Below are 26,528 nucleotides of genomic sequence, written 5' to 3'. Positions count from 1 at the left end.
GAAAACTATGGATTCAACACTAATACCGGTTATTTTGGATCATTTTTAAATTTCTCTCCCCCTCTCCTACGTTGCATTGTCAAAATGAATAGCCTAAAGTAATCCCTGCCACTAAAAGCATGTATGTTGAAAATTTGATTGAGATCTATCGGGTGGTTCAAGAGTGATGAAGTCAAAGGCAGTCATTTTTAGTTATTTTTTTTACATATATCTCCCCCTCCCCTACGTTGGCTCGTCAAAGTGAAACGATAAAATAAACACCAAAGGTCTGACCCTCATATATGTTGAAAATTTGATCGAGATTGGTTGGATGGTTTAAAAGTTATTAGGTTTGATTAGTTTTTATTTAAACGTCCCCTCCCCTAGGATCTACCGTTAAAGTGAAATTACAAAAATGTTTCCAGATCCGAACCTCATGCATCTTGAAAATTCGATTGAGATCGGTCGGATAGTTCAAGAGTTATTAAGTTACAAAAATTGTCACTTTCAGTCTCATATAAATTTATTTGTCACTTTCAGTCTCATATATATATACCCTCCTCCTTCTACAAAATATTGAAGTATTGACTTTATTTTATAAGAAACCAAAGATAAAGAAAATAGATGCTAGAAAACAGGGTAGGCCCGGCCTCAGAGCCTCATAGTACGCTTCGCCACTGTACACGACACAAATTTATGTGGTAGTCAAGCTCAACCCATACACGTTCGAGCTCTCCACTGTTTCCTCCCAGACAGGTGGTCGGCTTTTTCTTTTACAGAGGGAGCCTGTGTCCTTAAACTGTCGATACCATCTCAAATTCTTTGGTGGATTGGTTGTTGTATGTTGTACTATCTTCGGAACGCACACTGCACGGTGGTGACGAATCTGTCTCACATATTCCATCACACATAATACTTTCTGTTGATTATTCGCCATTTTGCAAACTATCACCCTGCAACCTGGAGAGTCACAACGGAACCTGCAATGACAAACATAACTTTAAAGTATGTTCTTCCGATTGGTTATTAATACAAATAGTTGGGCATTGAATATTTGAAGTTAGAAGACTTTAAAACCTGATGAATCATTTGTAATAACCCTGTATTTCTCATTTTTAGTCAATTGTCTAACACTAGTTTGGGTAATATGATGCCAATTAAAAAAAAAAAAAAAGACACACAACCGTTTATGAATGGTTCAGCATCATTTGCGGCCATGCAGAAAAAAAATTCTGATCAATTGCATCAGATGTGGAAATCGATGTAATTATTTTATCTGGAAAAAATACTAAGATAAACGTATCATTTGCGGCTATGAGGAACTGTTAGGTTCAATTTGATTTAATTCGATTCATTATAAGAACACGTGAGGTGAACCCATATACGCATATTGTGAATAAAATAAACGTATATAGGTTCGAGTTCGATATTTTAATACCTCTAAAAAGTATTTTTTTTTTTTCGGGAAGACTGAATAAACGAAGGGTGAAGGTAGTACTGCGAAAGTACTGGAATCCAGGTTGAACACGATTGGAGAAATACATCGGGGAGATTACGTACCTCCGGGGAGATCTCCCTCGCTGGGATTGCTGTTCGAAATCATTATATTTTACAATATGGAGTTAGCTAGAGGAAAATTTCACCAACTCTGTAAAGTTTTTTCTTGGATATAACAGGTCACATATAAACTATTGTAATTGAATTCGATAATGAAAATGAACTTTATATAAATTAAAATTTATATCAAGATTTTCTTAAAATTCAACTTTTTAATGAACTCGAATGCTTTCTTCTAACTTTCTCCATCCAAGTTGTATAATTATCAATTCAGGTAACTCCCCAATTGCTCACGACAGTGGATCAAAACTGAAAACTTCGGACCCGTTCTACAAAATGTCCCGATCCTAGGGTGTTTGAAGGGGCTAGTACAGACCAAAAATTTGTTTGAGCCCTCCAGGTCTGGATATCTTTGCTTGAATATCTGACAACACACATACATGAACGTCCCCTTAAGTTAAAATAAATCGGCACTGCTGCCCCTATCTGAAGTGACCCAAGGTAAGGCACGCTAACTATTTGATTACGCGAGAACACGTTACTATAGGATCATGAAATAAATATGTGATCGTAAAGTGTGGTTTCCTCTTTGTTTTGAGTAATCGATAAATTCCATGAAGCATTTCTTATTTTGTTTGGTAGATCTAGATTGTGTGAATTACGTCTCTTCCTGAGATAATTAACAAAGATTTCGAGATAACATTTTTTTTCTTTCTTTTGTCGGTAAGAGCAATATACTCATTATATGTTTATTTCTTTTAAGTAGTTTCAACTTTTTGTAGTTTTAAGTAGTTTTACTTTTGGCAACTACTATGATCGGCTAAGTCCGTTCTGACCAGCCAATCAGCGTTCAGTACTAGCTTCTAGAATCCTTAATTTTTTTTCACAACTCCCTCCTGTTTGTTACAGTGTCTGATGAAGCAAATATGTTCAGATAGTTGGCAAAACTATTACACATTTATTATTTTTAAATAAAGGATGCTTTGCCCAGTGTTTTGTAATTCTAGTTTAAGTTTAAAAATGTAAAAATTGGAGGAGTGAGTTTCCCCTTTCATTCCCTTATTGTTTATCCACTTCAATTCCAAGCAATAGTTAATTTCCTAAGCTTAATAATAATAATAATAATAATAATAATAATAATAATAATAATAATAATAATAAACATACGTGGCAATAAACACTAGAACTCACACTAGGCTAATCATGGTCTTGGAAGAAACTAATTTCAATTATTTCAAAAGGCATTTTTTTTTAATGCATGATATGAGATTAGTTTGAAGCCAAGATTCTTCTATTCTATTCTTCAATCATAAATGGCAGTCTAATGCATTATCTTGTACTAGAGCACAAACTACAACCAAAATGGTGTGGGCATATTTCTGAATCCGCCCACACTAAATGATAAATTTTTACAAAGTAAATTAATAGATATGTTGACGTCAGATATATCTACACATTACTAAAGAAAATAAAGTGCAAAATAATGCAATCCGGGGGTAAAATTGGATCTGAAAAGGTGAGGGGACGGTAGATAGCGGCATGACGCCACGATGTTCTCCCTGTCAATCTTTGCCCATTGTATTTTTTTTTTTTTTTTTAGGAACTGCGGGGCCGCTGTACATATTTTTCTGAGGTGGGGTGACGGCGTCCCCCCGCGTTCCCCCCTCACTTTTACCCAGGATCCAATCCAAAATAGAACTTGTAATTAATAGAATGATTGCACAAAATTGGAGTTCGTAACACTTGGTCAATATATATTTACACATTTGCTCAATAAAGCTATCCTTGTTTAATGCGGAAATTATTGAAAATTTGATTTTACACTTCATCTGTACTCTTTATCTTATATAAACAATCTAGTTCTAGTATTTTTTTTTTCTGAAAATATAGAGGGAAGTATTTTACAATTACTTATCGTCTTTTCGGGATGCAGAATAATACTCGTTCAATGCTACATAAATGTAATGGCTTGCAGTATGGGACACCCCACCAAAGGTTGGACCCCTCACAACAAAAATTTCTGGGGGCGTGCCTGATTTCGGCCATGGAGAAAATTCCGGTTGAAGTGCGTCAGACATGGCTATCGACGAGATTAGGCACGTACACAGAAAGTTATTTCGGGGGGTCCAAACTCAATATCAAAATAAAGTTTATTAACTAACATTTATAAAATCACCGCTAAAAACAGACTAAATTTATAGAAAAGTCGGAATGTCGAAAAGGTCCAAGCGCCCGGAACCCAACCCCTGGGTACATCCCTAGATGATATAATCATTTTATCTTCAAGAATATTAAAATACACGCGTCATTTGTGATCATGTGAACTGTTAGATTCATTAGGAATTCATCCGAGATGGATGTTAAAAAATTAACACACAAAATATTTCTCTCTCTCTTTTTTTTTTTTTTTTTAAGGAATATTAAAATATCCAACTTAAAGAAATATTTTTTTCTCTATCCACTCTATATTCACGTACAACTTAGAATTTACAGCAATTTAATGATAAGGAATAAACGTTCCTTGTAAAACCATCCGTTATGATACACCAATGCAACATTAGTTTTGCAATTCAAATGAGTCGTAGAGTATGCTTTGAGTACAAGAATAGAAATGTAACCTTTTTCTTTCGGATGCTACGTGCTAACTCATTTTCAATGAGATTTTTTGTGGAGCTTATTTCTTTAATTTTATTCATTTCATAGCCAATAAGTAGAAAAAATAATAAGTAATTTCTTTGATACTACCAAGAGGAAAAGTAACTTTTATTTTTATTTCAAAATAAGTATGGGAAGGAGGCAATTTAGAAATCATACGTAATTTATAGAATAGCTGAAATTACCAAATATGGAGATATATTTGACCCATTACAAGTAACAATTCGTTGAAAGGAATGTACGAAGGTTGGGTCGTGGAGGTTTTAAACTACCGCGAATTTCCGACTTATTTGTAAAATTAGTCTAATTTTAAGGTAATTTTACAATTATTCATATAAGTTACTCTTATATTGATTTGGACAACCGAAAGCTTTGGATTCCTCCCGAAATAAATTTCTGGTACGTGCTCGGTTGACATTATCTAGTTGTGGTCAATCAGAAGCAAGTATTGTTTTGAACTGCAATTTTTGGTAGCATTTCATACTTATGATCAGTGATCACGCTTCTATAGGAAACTGGATCATTTTGTGTGAACCCCTTTTTATTTCTAAAATAGACAAATTTTAAATGAACTATGTATACTGGTGTTATTCCTATAACTTAAAATAGGAGGAAAAGTAACGTGCTCATTCACGAACTTCAATAAATGGGGAAAAGGACCACTTTCGCCAACCTCTATTATTTTATTTATTTTATTTATTTATTTATTTGTATTGAAGGCCTATGGCCCATAATACAATTCTACACGTTAATGACACACTCCTAGTTTGAATATACACAACAACAAATACAACTAAATAGGTACACTAAAACATTAATTTACAAATGTGTTTTCTTATGATGGAGTAGAGGGTGCATTGTTGTCCTCAACCTCTTTCAAAGCTTCTTCCCGTAAACGATAAAATGACTGCAAAAATTTCGCCAGAGTTGATAGCTTCTGTTTGTCAGTTGCATTTAGAATTTTGTTTAATTCTCAGTTTTTGTCATGGATCCTATCCCCTATCCTTCCCCTATTGCGTTCTTCCTCTAGCACCTTACATTCGAATAAAATATGTATTTCATTTTCAATCTCACCACATAAACTACATAAATAATTTCCGTTTTCATTTTTCGGACTTTTCCACCTGTATATCCCCATTCGAAATATTGCTATAGCGCGTCTTTGGTCCCTCCCTAGCTCGAGATATTTTTCTGCCCCCTCATTTGTTTTAATCTTTACATATGTTGCCAAAGATCGCTTAGTCTCGCAATCAGCTTTCAAATTTTCAGTTGCATCTGAAATTACTTTTTCTCTAATTACTTTACACATTTCTTTTGATTTCTTGTTTCTTTTTTCTAAGAAGTCGAACATATTTAGCTCGTGCAATAGTTTCCCTACTCCCATTATCCAAAAGTTATTACTTCTCTGTTTCATTTGAAAATCAAAGCATTGCTTCTGAATTTCCCTCCCGTTTTCTGATTCGCACAGGTTTAGCCAATATTTTAGAACCCTTATTTTTATGATTGAGCTGACGGGATGCCTCCCTGTATCAAGTAGGATCGCGCTGTTAGGTGCCGATTGTGGTACCCCTAATATTTGTTTAATGAACTTGGTTCCTGCTTTATTAATTATGTTATCAGCACAGTTTGTACCCCAGACTTCACATCCGTACAGAAGTATGGGCTGCAGTAGTGTATTAAATGCACGCATGGCCAATTTGAACGAAACGTTGTTGTGTCTGTTCAAGGTTTTTCGTGTTGCGAATATGCTTTTTTCTGTGATTGCTGCCGCTTTTCTTTGGTGGTCGATCCAATTTCCATTATACGATATGTTCACTCCCAGATATTTAAAAGTTTTAACTGTTTCCAACTCTTCCCCCTGGTATGACCACCTCTCTGCTTTTGCCAGTTTGTACCCCTTTTTAAATACTACTACTTTCGTTTTCTTTACGTTCACTTTGAGATTCCATTCTTTGCAATATGCTTCTAAAGCATTTAATGCTCTCTGCAATCCTATTACGGTTTGTGACATGATTGTCAAGTCGTCAGCGTACAACAATACTGGAATTGATGTTTGCAGTACATGCGGAGGGTGGCTATCGGTTTTATCTAGTGCATCAACTACGTCATTGATGAATAAATTAAATAGTATTGGGGAAAGTTGGCACCCCTGTCTCAGGCCTATGTAAGATGGTATGGGTTCGGACATTTTATTTCGTCCGCTTTTTACACAGAAATCGACCCGTTTGTATATTTTTTCGATGCTTTGAAGTGTCTGAGTGGACATCCCGTACGTTCTTAGTTTGTACAATAAAGCAGTTCTGCTAACGGTGTCGAAAGCTTTTTCAAAATCGACGAAGCAGCTGAACATTTTGCCTCGTTTCTGCGTCAACGCTTTGTCAATTAACGTACGCAACACCATTATATTGTCTATCGTGCTATAGCCTTTTCGGAACCCTGCTTGAAGTGGCGATACTTTGTTATTGCAGTTTGCCCAGCGTTCTATTCTTGTGGCCAGAATTCTTGTGTAAATTTTACTTATGACCGGTAAAAGTGTGATTCCTCTATAATTGTTAGGGTCCTGTGCATTACCTTTCCTTTTGTACAGTGGGACAATTATACCCCTTCCCCATAAGTCCGGTATGTCTGCTCCCCGTAGCAGCTTGTTGAACATTCCGGCTAACGATTTCATAAATTTTTCGTTCTCTACACTGTGTTTAAAAAATTCTGCTACAATACCGTCGACCCCTGCTGCTTTATTATTTCTCATACTTTTTGTAGCGAGCTTAATTTCGTGAATGGATATTTCTTTGTCGAGAATGGGATCAGTACTTGAAACTTGTAAGGGAATTGACCGCGTTGTTTTCCATGTGTCCTTACTACCAAGAATTTGCCTAAAGTGTTCCGCCCATACTTCTGTAGGGATGTTTTGTTTCGGTGTTCCCTGTGTATTGTTTCCGCGAATCATACGCCATACTTCCTTATAATCGTTAGTAGATGGGGGGCACCTGACACCCGGTAGCTGAAAAATCGCCTTTTTTTCCATGGTCTCCTGAGAGCAAGGACTCAATTTTCCACTGTCTCACGATACGCTATGACCCACGCCCCGTCAACTCATGGTCTTTTACGACCTCCATGTTAGGGGTGAATTTGTTCCCTTTTATGAGCACTTTTAAGGGGGTGTACTCGTTCCTTTTATGAGCACATTTTAGGGGGTGTACTCGTTCCCTTTTATGATCACTTTTCCACCCCCTACGAACACATAGAAGAGCAGAGATAACACATAAGAGTACGTAACACACAGCAGAACAGATAACACATAAGAGTACGTAACATAACAAGGGTGTACTCGTTCTCTTTTATGAGCATATTTTTCAACCCCTACGAACACATAGAAGAGCTGATAATACATAACATAGCAAGGGTGTACTCGTTTTCAACCCTTCTTTTAACATAGCAGAAATTACACTGAGACTACGAACACATAGAAGAGCATAAGACTACGTAACACATAACAACCTCCATCTTAGGGGTGGACTCGTTCTCTTTTATAAGCATATTTTCCAACCCCTACGTACACATAGTAGAGGTGTTTTCGTTTTCAATCCCTTAGCATAAGACTATGTAACATAACAGTTACTAACATACAGCAGAGCAGATAACAAACACAACCACCTCCATTTTAGGGGTGTATTCATTCCCTTTTATGAGCATATTTTTCAACCCCCTATTATAACATAGCACAGATTACATAGCAGAGCTAATACAAGAGTATGGCTTATTTTTCAACCCTTATTTTACCATCACAGAGACTAGGAAACATAGCGGACATAGCACAGAGGGTGTATTCATTTTCTCCACCCCTAATTGAACATAGCAGATATTACACTGAGACTACGAACACACAGCAGACCAGAGAATACATCAAATTCATTCCCTTTTATGAGTACATTTTAAGGGGTGTACTCGTTCTCTTTTATAATTACTTTTTCAACCCCTATTTTAAGACAATGAATACCTATGTAACATAGCGATTCGATACGCTCTTTGAACCGTTTTGGATGAAACTCAGCATATGGGGGTTTTCGACCATGCTGAGTACGAATATCATACTTATTTTTACCTGGGTCCTATAGTTTATGTGGCATACGCCCTTTCTATGACAATTTGAACCGATTTGGATGAAACTCGGCATATGGGGGTTTTCGGACATGCTGAGTACGAATATCATACTTATTTTTACCTGGGTCTGATAGTTTATGTGGGATACGCCCTTTCTATGACAATTTTAACCGATTTGGATGAAACTCGGCATATGGGGGTTTTCGACCATGTTGATTACCAATACCACACCTACTTTTACCTGGACGTCGTTTGTATGACACTTAAAACCTAATAACTCAAAAACGGGTCCACATATTGAGGTCGTGTTTCCACATTTAGTAACGGGTCACCAGCAACCACAAGTTCCAAAATAATGACCATCGAGGTCAAAGGTCAACCTACTTAAAACCTAATAACACGAAAACTGAGCCACATATTGAGGTACTGTTTCCAAATCTAGTAACTGGTCACCAACTACTACAAGTTCCAAAATAATGACCATCGAGGTCAAAGGTCAACATACTTAAAACCTAATAACACGAAAACTGAGCCACATATTGAGGTGGTGTTCCCACATTTAGTAATTGATCATCAGGTACTACATGCTCCAAAATAACGACCATCGAGGTCAAAGGTCAGCATACTTAAAACCTAATCACTCGAAAACGGCACCACATATTGAGGTGGTGTTTCCAAGTCTGGTAATTGGTCATCAGGTACTACAAGATCCAAAACATTGACCATCGAGGTCAAAGGTCAACCTACTTAAAACCTAATAACACGAAAACGGGGCCACATATTGAGATGGTGTTTCCAAGTCTGGTAATTGGTCATCAGGTACTACAAGATCCAAAACATTGACCATCGAGGTCAAAGGTCAGCCTACTTAAAACCTAATAACACGAAAACGGGGCCACATATTGAGATGGTGTTTCCAAGTCTGGTAATTGGTCATCAGGTACTACAAGATCCAAAACACTGACCATCGAGGTCAAAGGTCAACCTACTTAAAACCTAATAACACGAAAACGGGGCCACATATTGAGATGGTGTTTTCAAGTCTGGTAATTGGTCATCAGGTACTACAAGATCCAAAACATTGACCATCGAGGTCAAAGGTCAACCTACTTAAAACCTAATAACACGAAAACTGAGCCACATATTGAGGTCGTGTTTCCACGTTTAGTAATTGGTCATCAGGTACTACAAGTTCCAAAATAATGATCATCCAGGTCAAAGGTCAACCTACTTAAAACCTAATAACACGAAAACGGGGCCACATATTGAGATGTTGTTTCCAAATCTAGTAATTGGTCATCAGGTACTACATGCCCCAAAATAATGACCATCGAGGTCAAAGGTCAAACTCGAAAATGGATCCACATACTCAGGTGCGGTTTCCACATTTAGTAATCGGCCACCAACTACTACATGTCCTAAAGGTACTTACCACGGAGGTCAAAAATCAGACTAGTAAACGAAGCAACATATTGAGGTGGTGTTTCCACATTTAGTAATTGGTTACCAGCAACTACATGCCCCAAAAAGTTCAAATATTTAAACCAGAATAACTCGTAGATTGAGCGTCGGAAAATTTTTGTACCAAGGAGAAAATGTGAAGGAGGAATAAATTTGAGTGCCCTATTGAATTTTGTACCAACGAGAAATCTCATTTGCAACTAGCTTAGAATTTCTGTCCCTGTTTGGGTTATTCAAAATTTGGATAGACTAAGAAAGCAAGATATGCCATTTTAACCAGCTGAGAATTTAAAGAAACAAAGGGAACTTACTCAATTTTCTATCGACGAGAAATGCCATTTCAACTACCTCAGAATTTATGTGTCTTTTTGTGCTAAGGTCTATTTTAACTCTTCTTGACTAATTAGATAAACGAAGGAATATTGTACCAATGATAAATGCCATTTTTTTCTAGACCATGTTCTAATATTTAAACAAACGAAGGGGTGAATTTGATTGAGCTATTCAATTTTGCACCAATGAGAAATAGCAGCGTATTTTAAATAAACAAACAATCGGATAAATTTAACCGGCTCAGAAGTGTACTATTTAAACAAACGAAGGTCTCTTGAGTGAGATTTCTAACTAACTCAGAATTTCATTTCATTTTGAAATACTCAAATTTGGATGGAGTGTTTAGTTTTGTTCGAACCAGAAAAATTTGATTGGATTATTTCCTTATGTACCAACTGGAAAAAGGGAAGGGCCATTAATCAAATAAATGAAGGAATAAATTTGGGTAGAATATTTAGTTTTGTACCTAGCAAAATTAGAAAAAGAAGTGAAGAACGAATAAAATCTGGATGGACTATTTTCTTATGTACCAACAAACAAAATGGAGCACCAGCGACAAAAAAGAAACCGAAGAAGGAATAAATTTGGGTGACCTATTCAGTTTGCAGAATCAGCATTCTATACTTTTTTCTGCCATTCATTGGGGGTGTCCTATTTCTTTTCGTGCCAACGAGACCATTTTTAACCGACTTAGAATTTGTACCAAACAGAAAAGAGGAGCTACACGATTAAACAAAGCAATCAATTTTTAACTAGCTCAGAATTTCTAGACCATGCTGTACTATTTAAACAAACGAAGAGATAAATGTGTGTGACCTATTCACTTTTGTACCAAGCAAAATAAGAAAAAGAAGTGAAGAACGAATAAAATTTGGATGGCCTATTTTTTCATGTACCAACAAAAATGGAGCACCAACGACAAAAAGGAAACCGAAGGAGGAATAAATTTGGGTGACCTAATCAGTTTGTACTAATCAGAAAAAAAGCGAAGAAGGTAAAATTTAAATAGCTCAGTATTTATGTACATTTTTGTACTACTAAAATAAACGAAGGAATAAATTTGGGTGTTCTACAGAAGAAAACGGGGAAGGGGCATTTTATTTAATTTTGTAGTACTCAAAATATACAAAGATATAAATTTGTGTGACCCATTCGGTTTTGTTGGCTTTTTTAAAAAGACTATTTTATCTTTTTGTGCTCTACAAATAAACGGAGGAAAAGCAAAGAGAGACCATTTTATGTGCCTTTTGTAACGAAGAAACAAATTTGAAGGAGGTTCATTTTAACTAATCCTGCTGCGAGTAGATCAATTAGTACATAGTAAAAAAATAAAACAATATGGCATTATTGCGCCTTTCATTTTCGAATACATACGGATTAAGCCACTATGGCAAAAAATACTACTCTCTCCTTATGCTTATTTGGAGCAGACTTAAGAGGACCAAGCATTAGAAACCACTAGTAGGGTGTCGATTCAGTAAACTTTACATCTAGTAAAAGAAAACGAACCGATAATTTTGAGACAGTTCCATATGGGTAAATACAGTATTAGTAGAAACGATAGTTTTTAATTAAGTAGAGATAAGGAGAGAGTGAAAAAATGGAAAATTAAATTTTAAATCATTATTATTATTATTTTAGAGGTCAAAAGGAAGAATAAATGAATTTGAGTGGCATATGTACGGAATTTAGTTTTGTAAAGGGCAAAAAAAAAATTGAATGGAATATTTTATTTTGTACCAGCTGGGAATTTAGTGTTGTACCATTGTATCAATTTAAGTATTTTGTACTATTTATTACCACCGAGAAGGTGTAGAATATTTAGTTTTGTTGGCTTCTTTATTTTGTATTAACGACTAAAACCTTTAACACATACTTGGTTGTGTGCATCACAATGGCCGAAGTTTTTCATTTCCCTGTGGTACAACGTAATGGTCGCCCCGCTTATTCTAGGTCTACAGTTAGATATTTTCGGTTGGATAATGGAATAAAGCCGTGTTTTGTTGAGCACAATGCCCACTATAACGATGTGGTAGACAATTATTTGATGGATAGATATTTGTTTAATAGTCGCTATAACAAATGGTACATGGTAGAATTTGTTAAGCATTTATCGCAGGTAGATATTAAGATAGACTTTTTGTCGTTGGTTACTCGTTTAACCGCGCACAGTTCTCTTTTCCAATCAGCTACCTTTTTTGCCATGAAAACTAAGGGTAATAGTTATACTGTGATAGCTTTCTTTCGCTATGGGGGAACGCAGGACACTTTGGATGAGTTATTAAAGTTTTGGAATCATGTGTGCGAGTTCAGGCCAAGTATCCAGATTGCGGATTTACTTGGTTGCTTTACACGATGTGGTAAAACTGGACTTTTTGCGGTATCTCCTGATACCTATCTGTTGGACCTCGCGGTATTTGGAAGCATGGTGAAAAAGAATAACAAATGGTTTTTCTCACAATAAAACTATACATACAGAATAATCCATTATGGCAAAAAAATACTACTTTCTCCTTATGCTTAGTTGGAGTAGACTTCGATACATTGTGTAAGAATTTCCAATTAATAGCGGTATTGCACTGTCTGTAATAGTGCAGTTTATTTTTCGAGTGAGAGTAGGTTTTAAAGGTGTATTGTAGGCTACCAGCAATAATGATCTCTAAGAGAGTTATTAGGTAAAGATAACCATTACACAGCCATTCTGCGAACACATTTATACGATCCAATTTCTCAGATTTAAACAAAGAAAGACCATATTCTGCTACTCAAACAAACGAAGGAATAAGCTCAGAATTTCTATACTTTTTTGTGCTATTCAAATAAACGAAGGAATAAACCTATTCACTTTTAGTTTTGTACCATCCACAAAAAAGGGAAGAAGGACCATTATAACAAGCTCAGAATTTTATACCTTTGTGGAGTTACATTTTGTATATTTTTGTGTCATCCAGAGAACAATTTAAATTGCCTCTCTCTGACAATTCAGTTGCCAGAGTCCAATGTTAGTTATCTATTAAATTGTTAATATTACTGTACTACAAATTGATCCAGTTAACAGTTCAAGTTCTTCTATTCTTACACAATCAAATGCATATGCTACAGTGGGCTCAGTGTTCATTTACAGAATTAAATAATTGTTTATCTTTCTCTAAAAAGATTTCTACTATTTTGTTAATATAATAATCACACTCTGTAATGTATTCATATACCAGATTAAATTTTTTCTCCACAGTATAAGTGTTCTTAATATTACAACCTTTAAAATGCTTCTTTAAATAAAGTTTATAGATTTTCTCTCTCATTTCACATTTAATTATGATCGTCCACACCTTTTGCAATAATTCGTAATCAAACTGCAGCAAACAGTTGTGATCTTTTTCATTCTCATTATGTTTAGAACATGCTTCACATAATAATACTGAATTTGGTGTATACTCATTAAATAATTGTATAACACATGTATGACTAATACTTCCACTAGTACATCCGCACTCATTAGCTTCCAGTTCAAAACAGGTAATATTTGAAACACTGTCATCATCACTTTCCGGGAGTATTTCATCATTATACCTATTATAGCGTCTAAAATAATACACATCTTCTATTTCTTGTGTTGGATATATGATTCTCACTTTATCACGTAATTCATCTGGCAAATCAGGGTAAGACGGCTGTATTAACAGTATTGGTTTCTCGTTTTCACGCTGAATTTCTTTTTCTCTAGGTGAAACATAAGCAATTTCCATGCTAGTCATTTTTCTACTCTCCGCAAAAACAAATCAAGTGTGACACATCTACTTATATACCTACAATAAAAGCATTCTATGCATTCGCCGTGTTTAATAATATGTTTCAAGGCAATGCAAAATAATTCGGTAATATAACGTCATGATGTATGTTCTATTATTTCCAAATATACTCCATAATCTTATAGTCCATTATAATAAAATACATAAATGCAAAAATATATATTTGTCTTTTTGGACTTAGACGAGGAAAGAAAGTTTAAAAATAATTGAATCGTTGAGCAATAGGCAATACACCTGTTAGGTAACCCATTCATAACGTTGTTTAAATATCTGCAGCAACATGGAACTTTGAAAACTTTTCTTACTTTGATATAATCTCTTCTTCTGCGGTGATCAAAAATGGCCATGCATGATATTACGCTAATTGCTATGTAGTCTGTTCTACACAATTATCACGCAACTCCGGTTTGTTAAATCTCATGCTCAAATATTTAGTTAGTGACCGGGAAACTTTGGACTTTAGCGTCGCCGATAGTATTTTGTAAACCTAATTCGCTAAACACACGTCAATACCCATTTAGTGACGGGAGAGGCAATTTAAATTGTTCTCTGGATGACACAAAAATATACAAAATGTATCATCTTCACTTTTCTTCTGGTTGTTACAAAAATGAAATAGAATAATACAAAATGGTATAAAAATAGTGAGCTTGTTATAATGGTCCTTCTTCCCTTTTTTGTGGATGGTACAAAACTAAAAGTGAATAGGTTTATTCCTTCGTTTATTTGAATAGCACAAAAAAGTATAGAAATTCTGAGCTTATTCCTTCGTTTGTTTGAGTAGCAGAATATGGTCTTTCTTTGTTTAAATCTGAGAAATTGGATCGTATAAATGTGTTCGCAGAATGGCTGTGTAATGGTTATCTTTACCTAATAACTCTCTTAGAGATCATTATTGCTGGTAGCCTACAATACACCTTTAAAACCTACTCTCACTCGAAAAATAAACTGCACTATTACAGACAGTGCAATACCGCTATTAATTGGAAATTCTTACACAATGTATCGAAGTCTACTCCAACTAAGCATAAGGAGAAAGTAGTATTTTTTTGCCATAATGGATTATTCTGTATGTATAGTTTTATTGTGAGAAAAACCATTTGTTATTCTTTTTCACCATGCTTCCAAATACCGCGAGGTCCAACAGATAGGTATCAGGAGATACCGCAAAAAGTCCAGTTTTACCACATCGTGTAAAGCAACCAAGTAAATCCGCAATCTGGATACTTGGCCTGAACTCGCACACATGATTCCAAAACTTTAATAACTCATCCAAAGTGTCCTGCGTTCCCCCATAGCGAAAGAAAGCTATCACAGTATAACTATTACCCTTAGTTTTCATGGCAAAAAAGGTAGCTGATTGGAAAAGAGAACTGTGCGCGGTTAAACGAGTAACCAACGACAAAAAGTCTATCTTAATATCTACCTGCGATAAATGCTTAACAAATTCTACCATGTACCATTTGTTATAGCGACTATTAAACAAATATCTATCCATCAAATAATTGTCTACCACATCGTTATAGTGGGCATTGTGCTCAACAAAACACGGCTTTATTCCATTATCCAACCGAAAATATCTAACTGTAGACCTAGAATAAGCGGGGCGACCATTACGTTGTACCACAGGGAAATGAAAAACTTGATGCACACAACCAAGTATGTGTTAAAGGTTTTAGTCGTTAATACAAAATAAAGAAGCCAACAAAACTAAATATTCTACACCTTCTCGGTGGTAATAAATAGTACAAAATACTTAAATTGATACAATGGTACAACACTAAATTCCCAGCTGGTACAAAATAAAATATTCCATTCAAATTTTTTTTTGCCCTTTACAAAACTAAATTCCGTACATATGCCACTCAAATTCATTTATTCTTCCTCTTGACCTCTAAAATAATAATAATAATGATTTAAATTTTAATTTTCCATTTTTTTCACTCTCTCCTTATCTCTACTTAATTAAAAACTATCGTTTCTACTAATACAGTATTTACCCGTATGGAACTGTCTCAAAATTATCGGTTCGTTTTCTTTTACTAGATGTAGAGTTTACTGAATCGACGCCCTACTAGCGGGTTTCTAATGCTTGGTCCTCTTAAGTCTGCTCCAAATAAGCATAAGGAGAGAGTAGTATTTTTTGCCATAGTGGCTTAATCCGTATGTATTCGAAAATGAAAGGCGCAATAATGCCATATTGTTTTATTTTTTTACTATGTACTAATTGATCTACTCGCAGCAGGATTAGTTAAAATGAACCTCCTTCAAATTTGTTTCTTCGTTACAAAAGGCACATAAAATGGTCTCTCTTTGCTTTTCCTCCGTTTATTTGTAGAGCACAAAAAGATAAAATAGTCTTTTTAAAAAAGCCAACAAAACCGAATGGGTCACACAAATTTATATCTTTGTATATTTTGAGTACTACAAAATTAAATAAAATGCCCCTTCCCCGTTTTCTTCTGTAGAACACCCAAATTTATTCCTTCGTTTATTTTAGTAGTACAAAAATGTACATAAATACTGAGCTATTTAAATTTTACCTTCTTCGCTTTTTTTCTGATTAGTACAAAACTGATTAGGTCACCCAAATTTATTCCTCCTTCGGTTTCCTTTTTGTCGTTGGTGCTCCATTTTTGTTGGTAAAAAGAAAAATAGGCCATCCAAATTTTATTCGTTCTTCACTTCTTTTTCTTATTTTGCTTGGTACAAAAGTGAATAGGTCACACACATTTATCTCTTCGTTTGTTTAAATAGTACAACATGGTCTAGAAATTCTGAGCTAGTTAAAAATTGATTGCTTTGTTTAATCGTGTAGCTCCTCTTTTCTGTTTGGTACAAATTCTAAGTCGGTTAAAAATGGTCTCGTTGGCACGAAAAGAAATAGGACACCCCCAATGAATGGCAGAAAAAAGTATAGAATGCTGATTCTGCAAACTGAATAGGTCACCCAAATTTATTCCTTCTTCGGTTTCTTTTTTGTCGCTGGTGCTCCATTTTGTTTGTTGGTACATAAGAAAATAGTCCATCCAGATTTTATTCGTTCTTCACTTCTTTTTCTAATTTTGCTAGGTACAAAACTAAATATTCTACCCAAATTTATTCCTTCATTTATTTGATTAATGGCCCTTCCCTTTTTCCAGTTGGTACATAAGGAAATAATCCAATCAATTTTTTCTGGTTCGAACAAAACTAAACACTCCATCCAAATTTGAGTATTTCAAAATGAAATGAAATTCTGAGTTAGTTAGAAATCTCACTCAAGAGACCTTCGTTTGTTTAAATAGTACACTTCTAAGCCGGTTAAATTTATCCGATTGTTTGTTTATTTAAAATACGCTGCTATTTCTCATTGGTGCAAAATTGAATAGCTCAATCAAATTCACCCCTTCGTTTGTTTAAATATTAGAACATGGTCTAGAAAAAATGGCATTTATCATTGGTACAATATTCCTTCGTTTATCTAATTAGTCAAGAAGAGTTAAAATAGACCTTAGCACAAAAAGGCACATAAATTCTGGGGTAGTTGAAATGGCATTTCTCGTCGATAGAAAATTGAGTAGGTTCAGCTTTGTTTCTTTAAATTCTCAGCTGGTTAAAATGGCATATCTTGCTTTCTTAGTCTATCCAAATTTTGAATAACCCAAACAGGTACAGAAATTCTAAGCTAGTTGCAAATGAGATTTCTCGTTTGTACAAAATTCAATAGGGCACTCAAATTTATTCCTCCTTCACATTTTCTCCTTGGTACAAAAATTTTCCGACGCTCAATCTACGAGTTATTCTGGTTTAAATATTTGACCTTTTTTGGGGCATGTAGTTGCTGGTAACCAATTACTAAATGTGGAAACACCACCTCAATATGTTGCTTCGTTTACTAGTCTGATTTTTGACCTCCGTGGTAAGTACCTTTAGGACATGTAGTAGTTGGTGGCCGATTACTAAATGTGGAAACCGCCCATCAATATGTTGCTTCGTTTTCGAGTTTGACCTTTGACCTCGAAAGTCAGTACGTTTTTTAACGTGTACTAGTTGATGACCTATTACTAGATTTGGAAACCGCACCTCAATATGTGCCTCCGTTTTCGAGTGATTTGGTTTTAAGTACTTTAACCTTTTGACCACGATGGTCATTATTTTGGAACTTGTAGTAGTTGATGACCAATTACTAAATGTGGCAACACCATCTCAATATGTGGCTCCGTTTTCGTGTTATTAGGCTTTAAGTATGTTGACCTTTGACCTCGATGATCAGTATTTTGGAATATGTAGTACCTGATGACCAATTACTAAATGTGGAAACACCATCTCAATATGTGGCCCCGTTTTCGTGTTATTAGGTTTTAAGTATGTTGACCTTTGACCTCGATGGTCATTATTATGGAACTTGTAGTACCTGATGACCGATTACTAGATTTGGAAACACCATCTCAATATGTGGCCCCGTTTTCGTGTTATTAGGTTTTAAGTATGTTGACCTTTGACCTCGATGGTCATTATTATGGAACTTGTAGTACCTGATGACCGATTACTAGATTTGGAAACACCATCTCAATATGTGGCCCTGTTTTCGTGTTATTAGGTTTTAAGTATGTTGACCTTTGACCTCGATGATCAGTATTTTGGAACATGTAGTACCTGATGACCAATTACTAAATGTGGAAACAGCACCTCAATATGTGGCTCAGTTTTCGTGTTATTAGGTTTTAAGTATGTTGACCTTTGACCTCGATGATCGGTATTTTGGAACTTGTAGTAGTTGGTGACCGATTAATAAATGTGGAAACACCACCTCAATATATGGCTCAGTTTTCGTGTTATTAGGTTTTAAGTATGTTGACCTTTGACCTCGATGATCATTATTTTGGAACTTGCAGTAGTTGATGACCAATTGCTAAATGTGGAATCACCACCACAATATGTGGCTCTGGTTTTGAGTTATTAGGTTTTAAGTATGTTGACCTTTGACCTCGATGATCATTATTTTGGAACTTGCAGTAGTTGATGACCAATTGCTAAATGTGGAATCACCACCACAATATGTTGCTTCGTTTACGAGTGATTGGGCTTTAAGTGTCATACAAAGGGCGTATCCCACAAACTATAACACCAAGGTAAAAATAGGTATGATATTCGTAATCAGCATGTCCGAAAACCCCCTTATACCGAGTTTCATCCAAATCGGTTAAAATTGTCATACAAAGGGCGTATGCCACTTAAACTATAAGACCCAAGTAAAAATAGGTATGATATTTGTAATCAACATGTGCGAAAACCCCCATATGCCGAGTTTTATCCAAATCGGTTAAAATTGTCATACAAAGGGCGTATCCCACATAAACAATAGGACTCAGGTAAAAATAAGTATGATATTCGTACTCAGCATGGTCGAAAACCCCCATATACCGAGTTTCATCCAAATTGGATAAAATTGTCATAGGAAGGGCGTATCCCACATAAACTATAAGACCTAGGTAAAAATAGGTATGATATTCGTAATCCGCATGTCCGAAAACTCCCCTGTACCGAGTTTCATCCAAATCGGTTAAAATTGTCATAGAAAGGGCGTATCCCACATAAACTATAAACCTAGGTAAAAATAAATATGATATTCGTAATCAGCATGGTTGAAAACCCCATATGCCGAGTTTCATCCAAATCGGTTCAAATTGTCATAGAAAGGGCGTATGCCACATAAACTATAGGACCCAGGTAAAAATAAGTATAATATTCGTACTCAGCATGGTCGAAATCCCCCATATGCTGAGTTTCATCCAAATCGGTTCAAAGAGCGTATCGAATCGCTATGTTACATAGGTATTCATTGTCTTAAAATAGGGGTTGAAAACGAGTACACCCCTTAAAATGCACTCATAAAAGGGAATGAATTTGATGTATTCTCTGGTCTGCTGTGTGTTCGTAGTCTCAGTGTAATTTCTGCTACGTTCAATTAGGGGTGGAGAAAATGAATACACCCCCTGTGCTATGTCCGCTATGTTTCGTAATCTCTGTTATGGTAAAATAAGGGTTGGAAAATAAACCATACTCTTGTATTAGATCTGCTATGTAATCTGTGCTATGTTATAATAAGGGTTGGAAAATATGCTCATAAAAGAGAACGAGTACACCCCTAAAATGTTGTGTGTTCATAGTCTCAGTGTAATTTTTGCTATGTTAAAATAGGGGTTGGAAAATATGCCATGCTCTTTTATTAGCTGTGCTATGTATTATCTGTTCTGCAGTGTGTTCATAATTTCTGCTATGTTAAAATAGGGGTTGGAAAATAAGCCATACTCTTGTATTAGATCTGCTATGTAATCTGTGCTATGTTATAATAAGGGTTGGAAAATATGCTCATAAAAGAGAACGAGTACATCCTTGTTATGTTACGTACTCTTATGTGTTATCTGTTCTGTTGTGTGTTACGTAGCCTTATGTGTTATAGGGGTTGAAAAATATGCTCATAAAAGAGAACGAGTACACCCTTGTTATGTTACGTACTGTGTGTTACGTACTCTTATGTGTTATCTGCTTTGCTATGTGTTAAAATAGGGGTTGGAAAATATGCTCATAAAAGGGAACGAGTACACCCTTGTTATGTTATGTATTATCTGCTATGTTAAAATAGGGGTTCAAAAATATGCTCATAAAAAGGGAACGAGTACACCTTGTTATGTTACGTACTCTTATCTGTTATCTGCTCTGCTGTGTGTTACGTAGTCTGATGTTCGTAGGGGTTGGAAAAATGGCCATAAAAGAGAACGAGTTCACCCCTAAAAAGTACTCATAAAAGGGAACGAGTACACCCCCTTAAAAGTGGTCATAAAAGGGAATGAATACACCCCTAACATGGAGGTCGTAAAAGACCATGAGTTGACGGGGCGTGGGTCATAGCGTATCGTGAGACAGTGGAAAATTGAGTCCTTGCTCTCAGGAGACCATGGAAAAAAAGGCGATTTTTCAGCTACCGGGTGTCAGGTGCCCCCCATCTACTATCGTTTGTATCTAGTGCTGTTTGTAAACTCTGGAACCACAGTTCACTCCATTCTTTCCTTTTGTTTTTACATACTTCTTTGTATCGGTTCCGCTTCTTCAGATATTCCGTTAGTAGATTAGAATCCCCTCTGACTCGTTTAAATGTACGTAATGCTGAAGTTGCTTCCCGACGCGCAGCGATGCAATCGGCATCATACCATGGACTTTTATTGTTGATTACTTTAGTGTTGTCAATCTTCATGATCCCCCCCACTGAGTATAGTAATTTGTTTAGAATTGAGTTTGCAGATTCAATATCTCTGCTGTTTACATATGTGTTTATGCCTATTAGGTATAGTTCTGTTAGAGGATTGTCCAGATTTTGTTTGAATTTCTCTTCATTGCTTTTCTGCCATTTGTATTTCAATACACTTTGAGTTTGCCCCTTATCTGGTTGTGTGTGTGTGTAGTGCTCATTATAGAGCTGATCGCTTGCGTGGTTGTGTTTTGTGCTGTTTAATTCTACTATTATAGGCTGATGTTTGGAGTCAATCAGGTCACCTACTGTAAAGCGAGTTACGCGATCATATGTGTGCAACGCACTCAAACAATAATCTATCGTGCTACACCCCTGCTCACTTAGATATGTGAATTTCCCTTCCTCGTCACCCTCTACTCTACCATTTACAATAGCAAAATTACAGGCATTACAGAAATTAATGAGTTTTTTTCCATTTTGGTTAACTATTTTATCTTGATTACTCCTCTCTGGGAGTGACGCACTATTATTCAGTTCTAATCTGTCGTATTTATCGGTTGCAATATTAGCCCCGTCATCTAGTTCCCCAGACCTAGCATTAAAATCACCCATGATTATTATATCCCTGTTCCCGTCGTCTTCAAATTGTAAAATATTTGCTTCTAACTCTTCAAAGAAATGTTCATTTGCAAATTTAGAGTTTTGTGGATGGTTGTATATAATTCCTATCCATAAACCAATCGGATTCGAAAATTTTATCCACATCACATCTGAACACTGTGTCATTTCAATACAACTAGCGTATTTAATTGATTCCCTAATAAAAACTGTGATACCCGATGGCGCGCGCCCATATTTACTTGCCTTTTGCTTTGTTTTATTGTATACTACGTAACCTGGTAACTGAAAGTCACTATGTTTTGTCCCCCACGTCTCCACACAGGCAAAAATGTGGAACTGCCCCATGTAGCGAACGAAGTCCTTATTTTGTATTTTCCCTGCTAACCCTTCCACATTTAGACAGCATATCTTCAATGTCTTTGACCTCGTGTTATCTTTAGAATTGCAATTCTCACTCACCTGCTGACTTCGGGGGGTGGTACCTGCGCTATCCTATGCCTTGTCCGTTGTCACTTTGCCGCGCCGTGTTCCAGTGTCTCTTGGTCCCCTGGGGCGTAACCATCTGTCTAAGGTATTTGTATGTTCTTTGTCACCACTATTGCTGACCTCATCAGCGTTGCCAATTCCACTAACATGTTCACTTTCACTTCTGGAAACACCGCTCACTTTAAAAACCACATTTTTTGTTAAATCCGCTTTGAATGTTTCCCCGTCTATTTTCAGTTTGTTAAACACTAACGAGGCAAATTTTCCTTCTTTTCGCGCTGCTAACATTTTGTCCGTTAATAGTTTCCGTTCTTGTGATATCTTTTGCGAAAACTGTTCGTGAATTATTATTTTGCTGTGCTTCAACTTGGCCTTGGCATCTAACACCTCTTTTTTCTTTGTGTATCTCAAAAATTTCACCACAATATCAGATGTTTTACGACCTGACGGAATAAAATGTGCGCGTTCGATATCGTCATCCTTTATAGCAACACCTAATTTATCAACTATCACTGCCTTCACCGCGTCCTCACAGTCTTTCCATGACACTCGGCCCTCACTCCGCACTTCCACATTGCGAAAGATCAGGTTATTCCTTTTACTTTGATTTTCCAGATAGTCTTGTTTTGACTCCAATTCTGTCAATCTTCTCCGCAGAATGTCGTTTTCCTCTTTGAGCTTAGTCATCTCGTGTTGTAGGTTCTTTACTTCTGATGTTAGCTGGTTCATCTTCGTTTCTATCCTGTCAATTTTGCAGTCTATGTTCCCTATCTTTTGAATCGCCGGTTCCATGTTGGTAATTCTTTCCAGGATGTCTTCTATCTTTCGGTCTATGCTATCCTTGTTACCTGGGCCTGGATGCTGTTCGACGTTTCCTATCCATAGTAACACCAACACTATTGCTAAACACACTGCCCTTCCTGTCCATCCTTTGTTATCGATAAGCTCGCTGCGATTCACATGCTGCTTGTATTTAGTTCTGTTGAAAGTCCCTATTCTTGCTCTCCACTGGGTTATAGAAACACCCATGATATGGCTACACTTCTCACTCGCAGAGCGATCGTCAGGTGCGTCCGTCCTCTGTGACTTCTCAAGTGCAACTCCTCGCCAACCTCTAGAGGCAATTTTTTAGAAAATCTGAACATTTATTATTCGAAGCCAGAGCTTCTTTAAGTTTACTTCAAATGAAGGAAAGATAATTATTTTCCTCGAAAAAGTATTTCATTTTCCTACCTAAATGGCCCCTTATTAGCCCAAAATATAAAATTCCAATGGCACATTTCCTCGCTCATACAATTTATAATGGTTTCAAATTCATTGTTTAAAATTGAAAACTACCCGTAAACTGGGACTCTCCCTCACCAACACACCCATGTATTCATTTCATTTATTAGTGAAAAGGAATTCAGAAAACCACGTTGGCTTTATAGAATACTTTATATTAAATAAGGTGACAAACATTTGGCCAGTCACAAGTAATGATTTCTAAATATGATTTAGTTTCGGCCAATAACTTTTACAAATAAATAAACTCTCATAAATGAATCTTACATTGTAAAAAAAAAAAAAAAAAAAAAAAAAAAGTTTATTCACTTAAGTGTACATAGTGTTGTAAAAAAACGGTTTTTTTTCTGTGAAGTTTTTTTTCAATAAAAAACATCGTTCTTTTTCATGTTTTTTTTCAAATGTCTGTTTTTTTTCTGGCAGCTATTATTTATTGATTTATGTTGAAGATTATTGAAATAATCAATAGAACTTGAGTCGAAGCCCTCGTAACTTACAAATCGTTTGTTTCCTTGTACCTATACGAGCAAAATCGTGTGATTATTCCTCTCGACTCAGATCATTTTTGGCGTTTTCCTACTTTGTCAGTTAGTGACTTATTGCTCAAAAACCATTTACCCTATTGATATGGTTAAGACCTTGTTTCTTAGAAAAGGAAAGCGGCTATTTTTTGGTGTACGTTACATTGCAGTGTTGCGAGCGGGTGGGAAATTACTGAGGGAAATGTAGGGGTGAAAATTTACAAAAAATCCCTAACCGAATTTCAAGATTTTTTGTATCTAGCACCACTGTTGCCATATGGGTCTAAGTCACCTAAAAAAATTATTTGATGCGTTGACAAGGTACAGTAAAAACCTAAAGTCGCTGGCTTCCATTCAAAGAGAGAAAGAAAAAATTCTCTGTTTCCATACACATGAAATTTTGACACTTTTTACGCCTCAGAAGCAAAACCCACCAGATATGTCGGGGCTACAGCTTCTCTAATTATCCTATTGAAACTTTTTATAGTGCGTTCTGTAGGCTAAAGAGAAGGCGTTTAGGTAGTGGTACATTTGTTGCAACGTAGCGTAGGGAAATAATAGAGGGAAAAGGGAAATTTGCCAATTTTTTTAACTTAAAATCGGGAATTAATTGTTTTGGCTGGAAACACTGCCATAAAACAGACGTAAACTATCTGAAAGTAAACCTTCATACCCCAAGAATACTACCTACAAGTATCATGGCGATATCTAACAAAGTAAGCATGATTTTTTTAAAAAATATCTAATTCTACCTCAGAAATTCACAATTTTCTTAACATTTACAGAACATAGTTTATTATAAGCCTTAACTGTACTTCCCCTAATTATTATACCGAAACTTTTTATGGTGTGCTGTGTAGGCTAAGGACGAGGCTTTCAGACAGTGGTACGTTTGTTCGAATGTAGCCAACAAGAGGGAAATAATAGAGACAAAAAGGGAATTTTTTTCAAAATTTCTCCCTAAAATCGGAAAAAGAATTTTCTGTAGCTGGCAACACACACAAACTATCTTAAAAGAAGCTTTGGTATCTCTATAATATACCCTACAAGTATTGTGGCGATATCTAATAAAGTAAGCAGGTCATTAAAAATATTTCAGTCTACCTAAAAAAATCACAGTTATCTTTCCACTCAGAGAACAAGGTCTACTGTAAACCTTAACTGTACTTCCCCTAACTATCCTATTGAAACTGTCTATAGTGCGTTGTGATGGGTAAAGACAAGACTTTCAGATACTGGCACTTTTGTTCCTATGTAGCCAACAAGAGTGATATAATAGACAAAACACGTAATTTTCCCCTAACATCTTGAATAAAAATTTTCTGTAGCTGGCAACACTGCTACCAGACAGACGAAAACTATCTTAAAATAAACACTGGTACATTACTAATAAATCCTACAATTATCATGGCGATATTTAAGAAACAATGCTTTTAATTACCGAAAATATATTTCGATAAAGAGAAAAGTAGGGGAAAATCAAGAGTTAGAACCTTAATCCGAATTTTTCGTGCGTCCCCTAATTACCCCCCTGTAACGATATGTACCCGAGTTTGTTCAGTAAGAACAAATGTTCGACTGGCGTAAGTTGACTTGCATTCGGACGTATAGGTACGGTTTATAACAAAAATTTCCAATTTTTCGCCCAAACTTAAGGAGATTTTAATTTCCGTAGTTGGTAACACTGCGCGCAAGCCCGTCCAATTGATGTCAACAATTAGGTATCCATCCGATGTATCTACCTGACAAGTCTTAAGGAGGTCTCTCTACAACGAATGAAGCTCCAGGGAAAAGTAATAAAAAAAATTCGAAAATTCTCGAATTTTTGACTGGAGTGAAATTTGAGAGGGAAATTCGACACACAGAAGAAAAAGGAACTAAAATGATAAACTATAAACCAACCATATTTGGCAAAAAAATATATATACCGATATCTTAATTAGTGACCATACAAGAGCGGATTAAAAAATTGACACACCCGTATGTGCCACTGTGGCCACCTGGATCCGAAAGGGTTACGAGTGTACATTTAATTACATTTTTTTGAATACTAACTTGTGTTGTTGTAGTAATTATAGTCTTGACTAATAATAATATCGTTGTTGTAAACAATCACAATCTCTCTTTTTACATCTTAGTTCCAATACTGATGCTGAGAAATGCAGGGTGTTTCAAAATGAATATCGGGGAATTAAGTCTTCGTAGTACTTATTACATTTTATCTACAATTATAAACGATACATAAAATAAAAGAACACCTCAAATAGTTTTTGCTTCAAGTGTTCGATGTGAGCTTCATTCGTCACATGCCACACATTGAGTCAATAGGTGAGAAAGGCCCATAAACTTTCCGCCATATGGCACAAAACATTCAATTCACCCAGACGTTTGCACTGTAAATACAGATTCAGTCTTTGCAAAGTTAAAACACACAAAGCTTTCTGGTCTCTAGTCTCCATCTTTGCTACTTGCTCTTTCTAACGGCAG

The 26,528-nt window shown here is 35.9% G+C and overlaps 2 protein-coding genes across 2 annotated transcripts in view; one reads left to right on the top strand and one right to left on the bottom strand.

Annotated features, from left to right (window-relative positions):
* The window catches only part of LOC145686598 (uncharacterized), a 60,111-nt gene that overhangs the window by 8,651 nt on the left and 24,932 nt on the right, over nucleotides 1–26,528 (top strand). The window lies entirely within an intron of this gene.
* LOC145665503 (uncharacterized) lies at nucleotides 498–23,265 on the bottom strand. Its single transcript, XM_081732812.1, has 2 exons — nucleotides 22,210–23,265; nucleotides 498–959 (listed from the first exon to the last, which is right to left on the bottom strand). Exon 1 carries the CDS (start codon nucleotides 23,263–23,265, stop codon nucleotides 22,243–22,245), a length of 1,023 nt encoding a protein of 340 aa, XP_081588938.1. The 3' UTR covers nucleotides 498–959; nucleotides 22,210–22,242.

The sequence above is a fragment of the Thermobia domestica genome, chromosome 1 (genome assembly GCF_964235325.1).
Source record: "Thermobia domestica chromosome 1, izTheDome1.hap1.1, whole genome shotgun sequence".
NCBI lineage: Eukaryota > Metazoa > Arthropoda > Insecta > Zygentoma > Lepismatidae > Thermobia > Thermobia domestica.
This window is presented reverse-complemented; position numbering and strand designations above follow the sequence as displayed.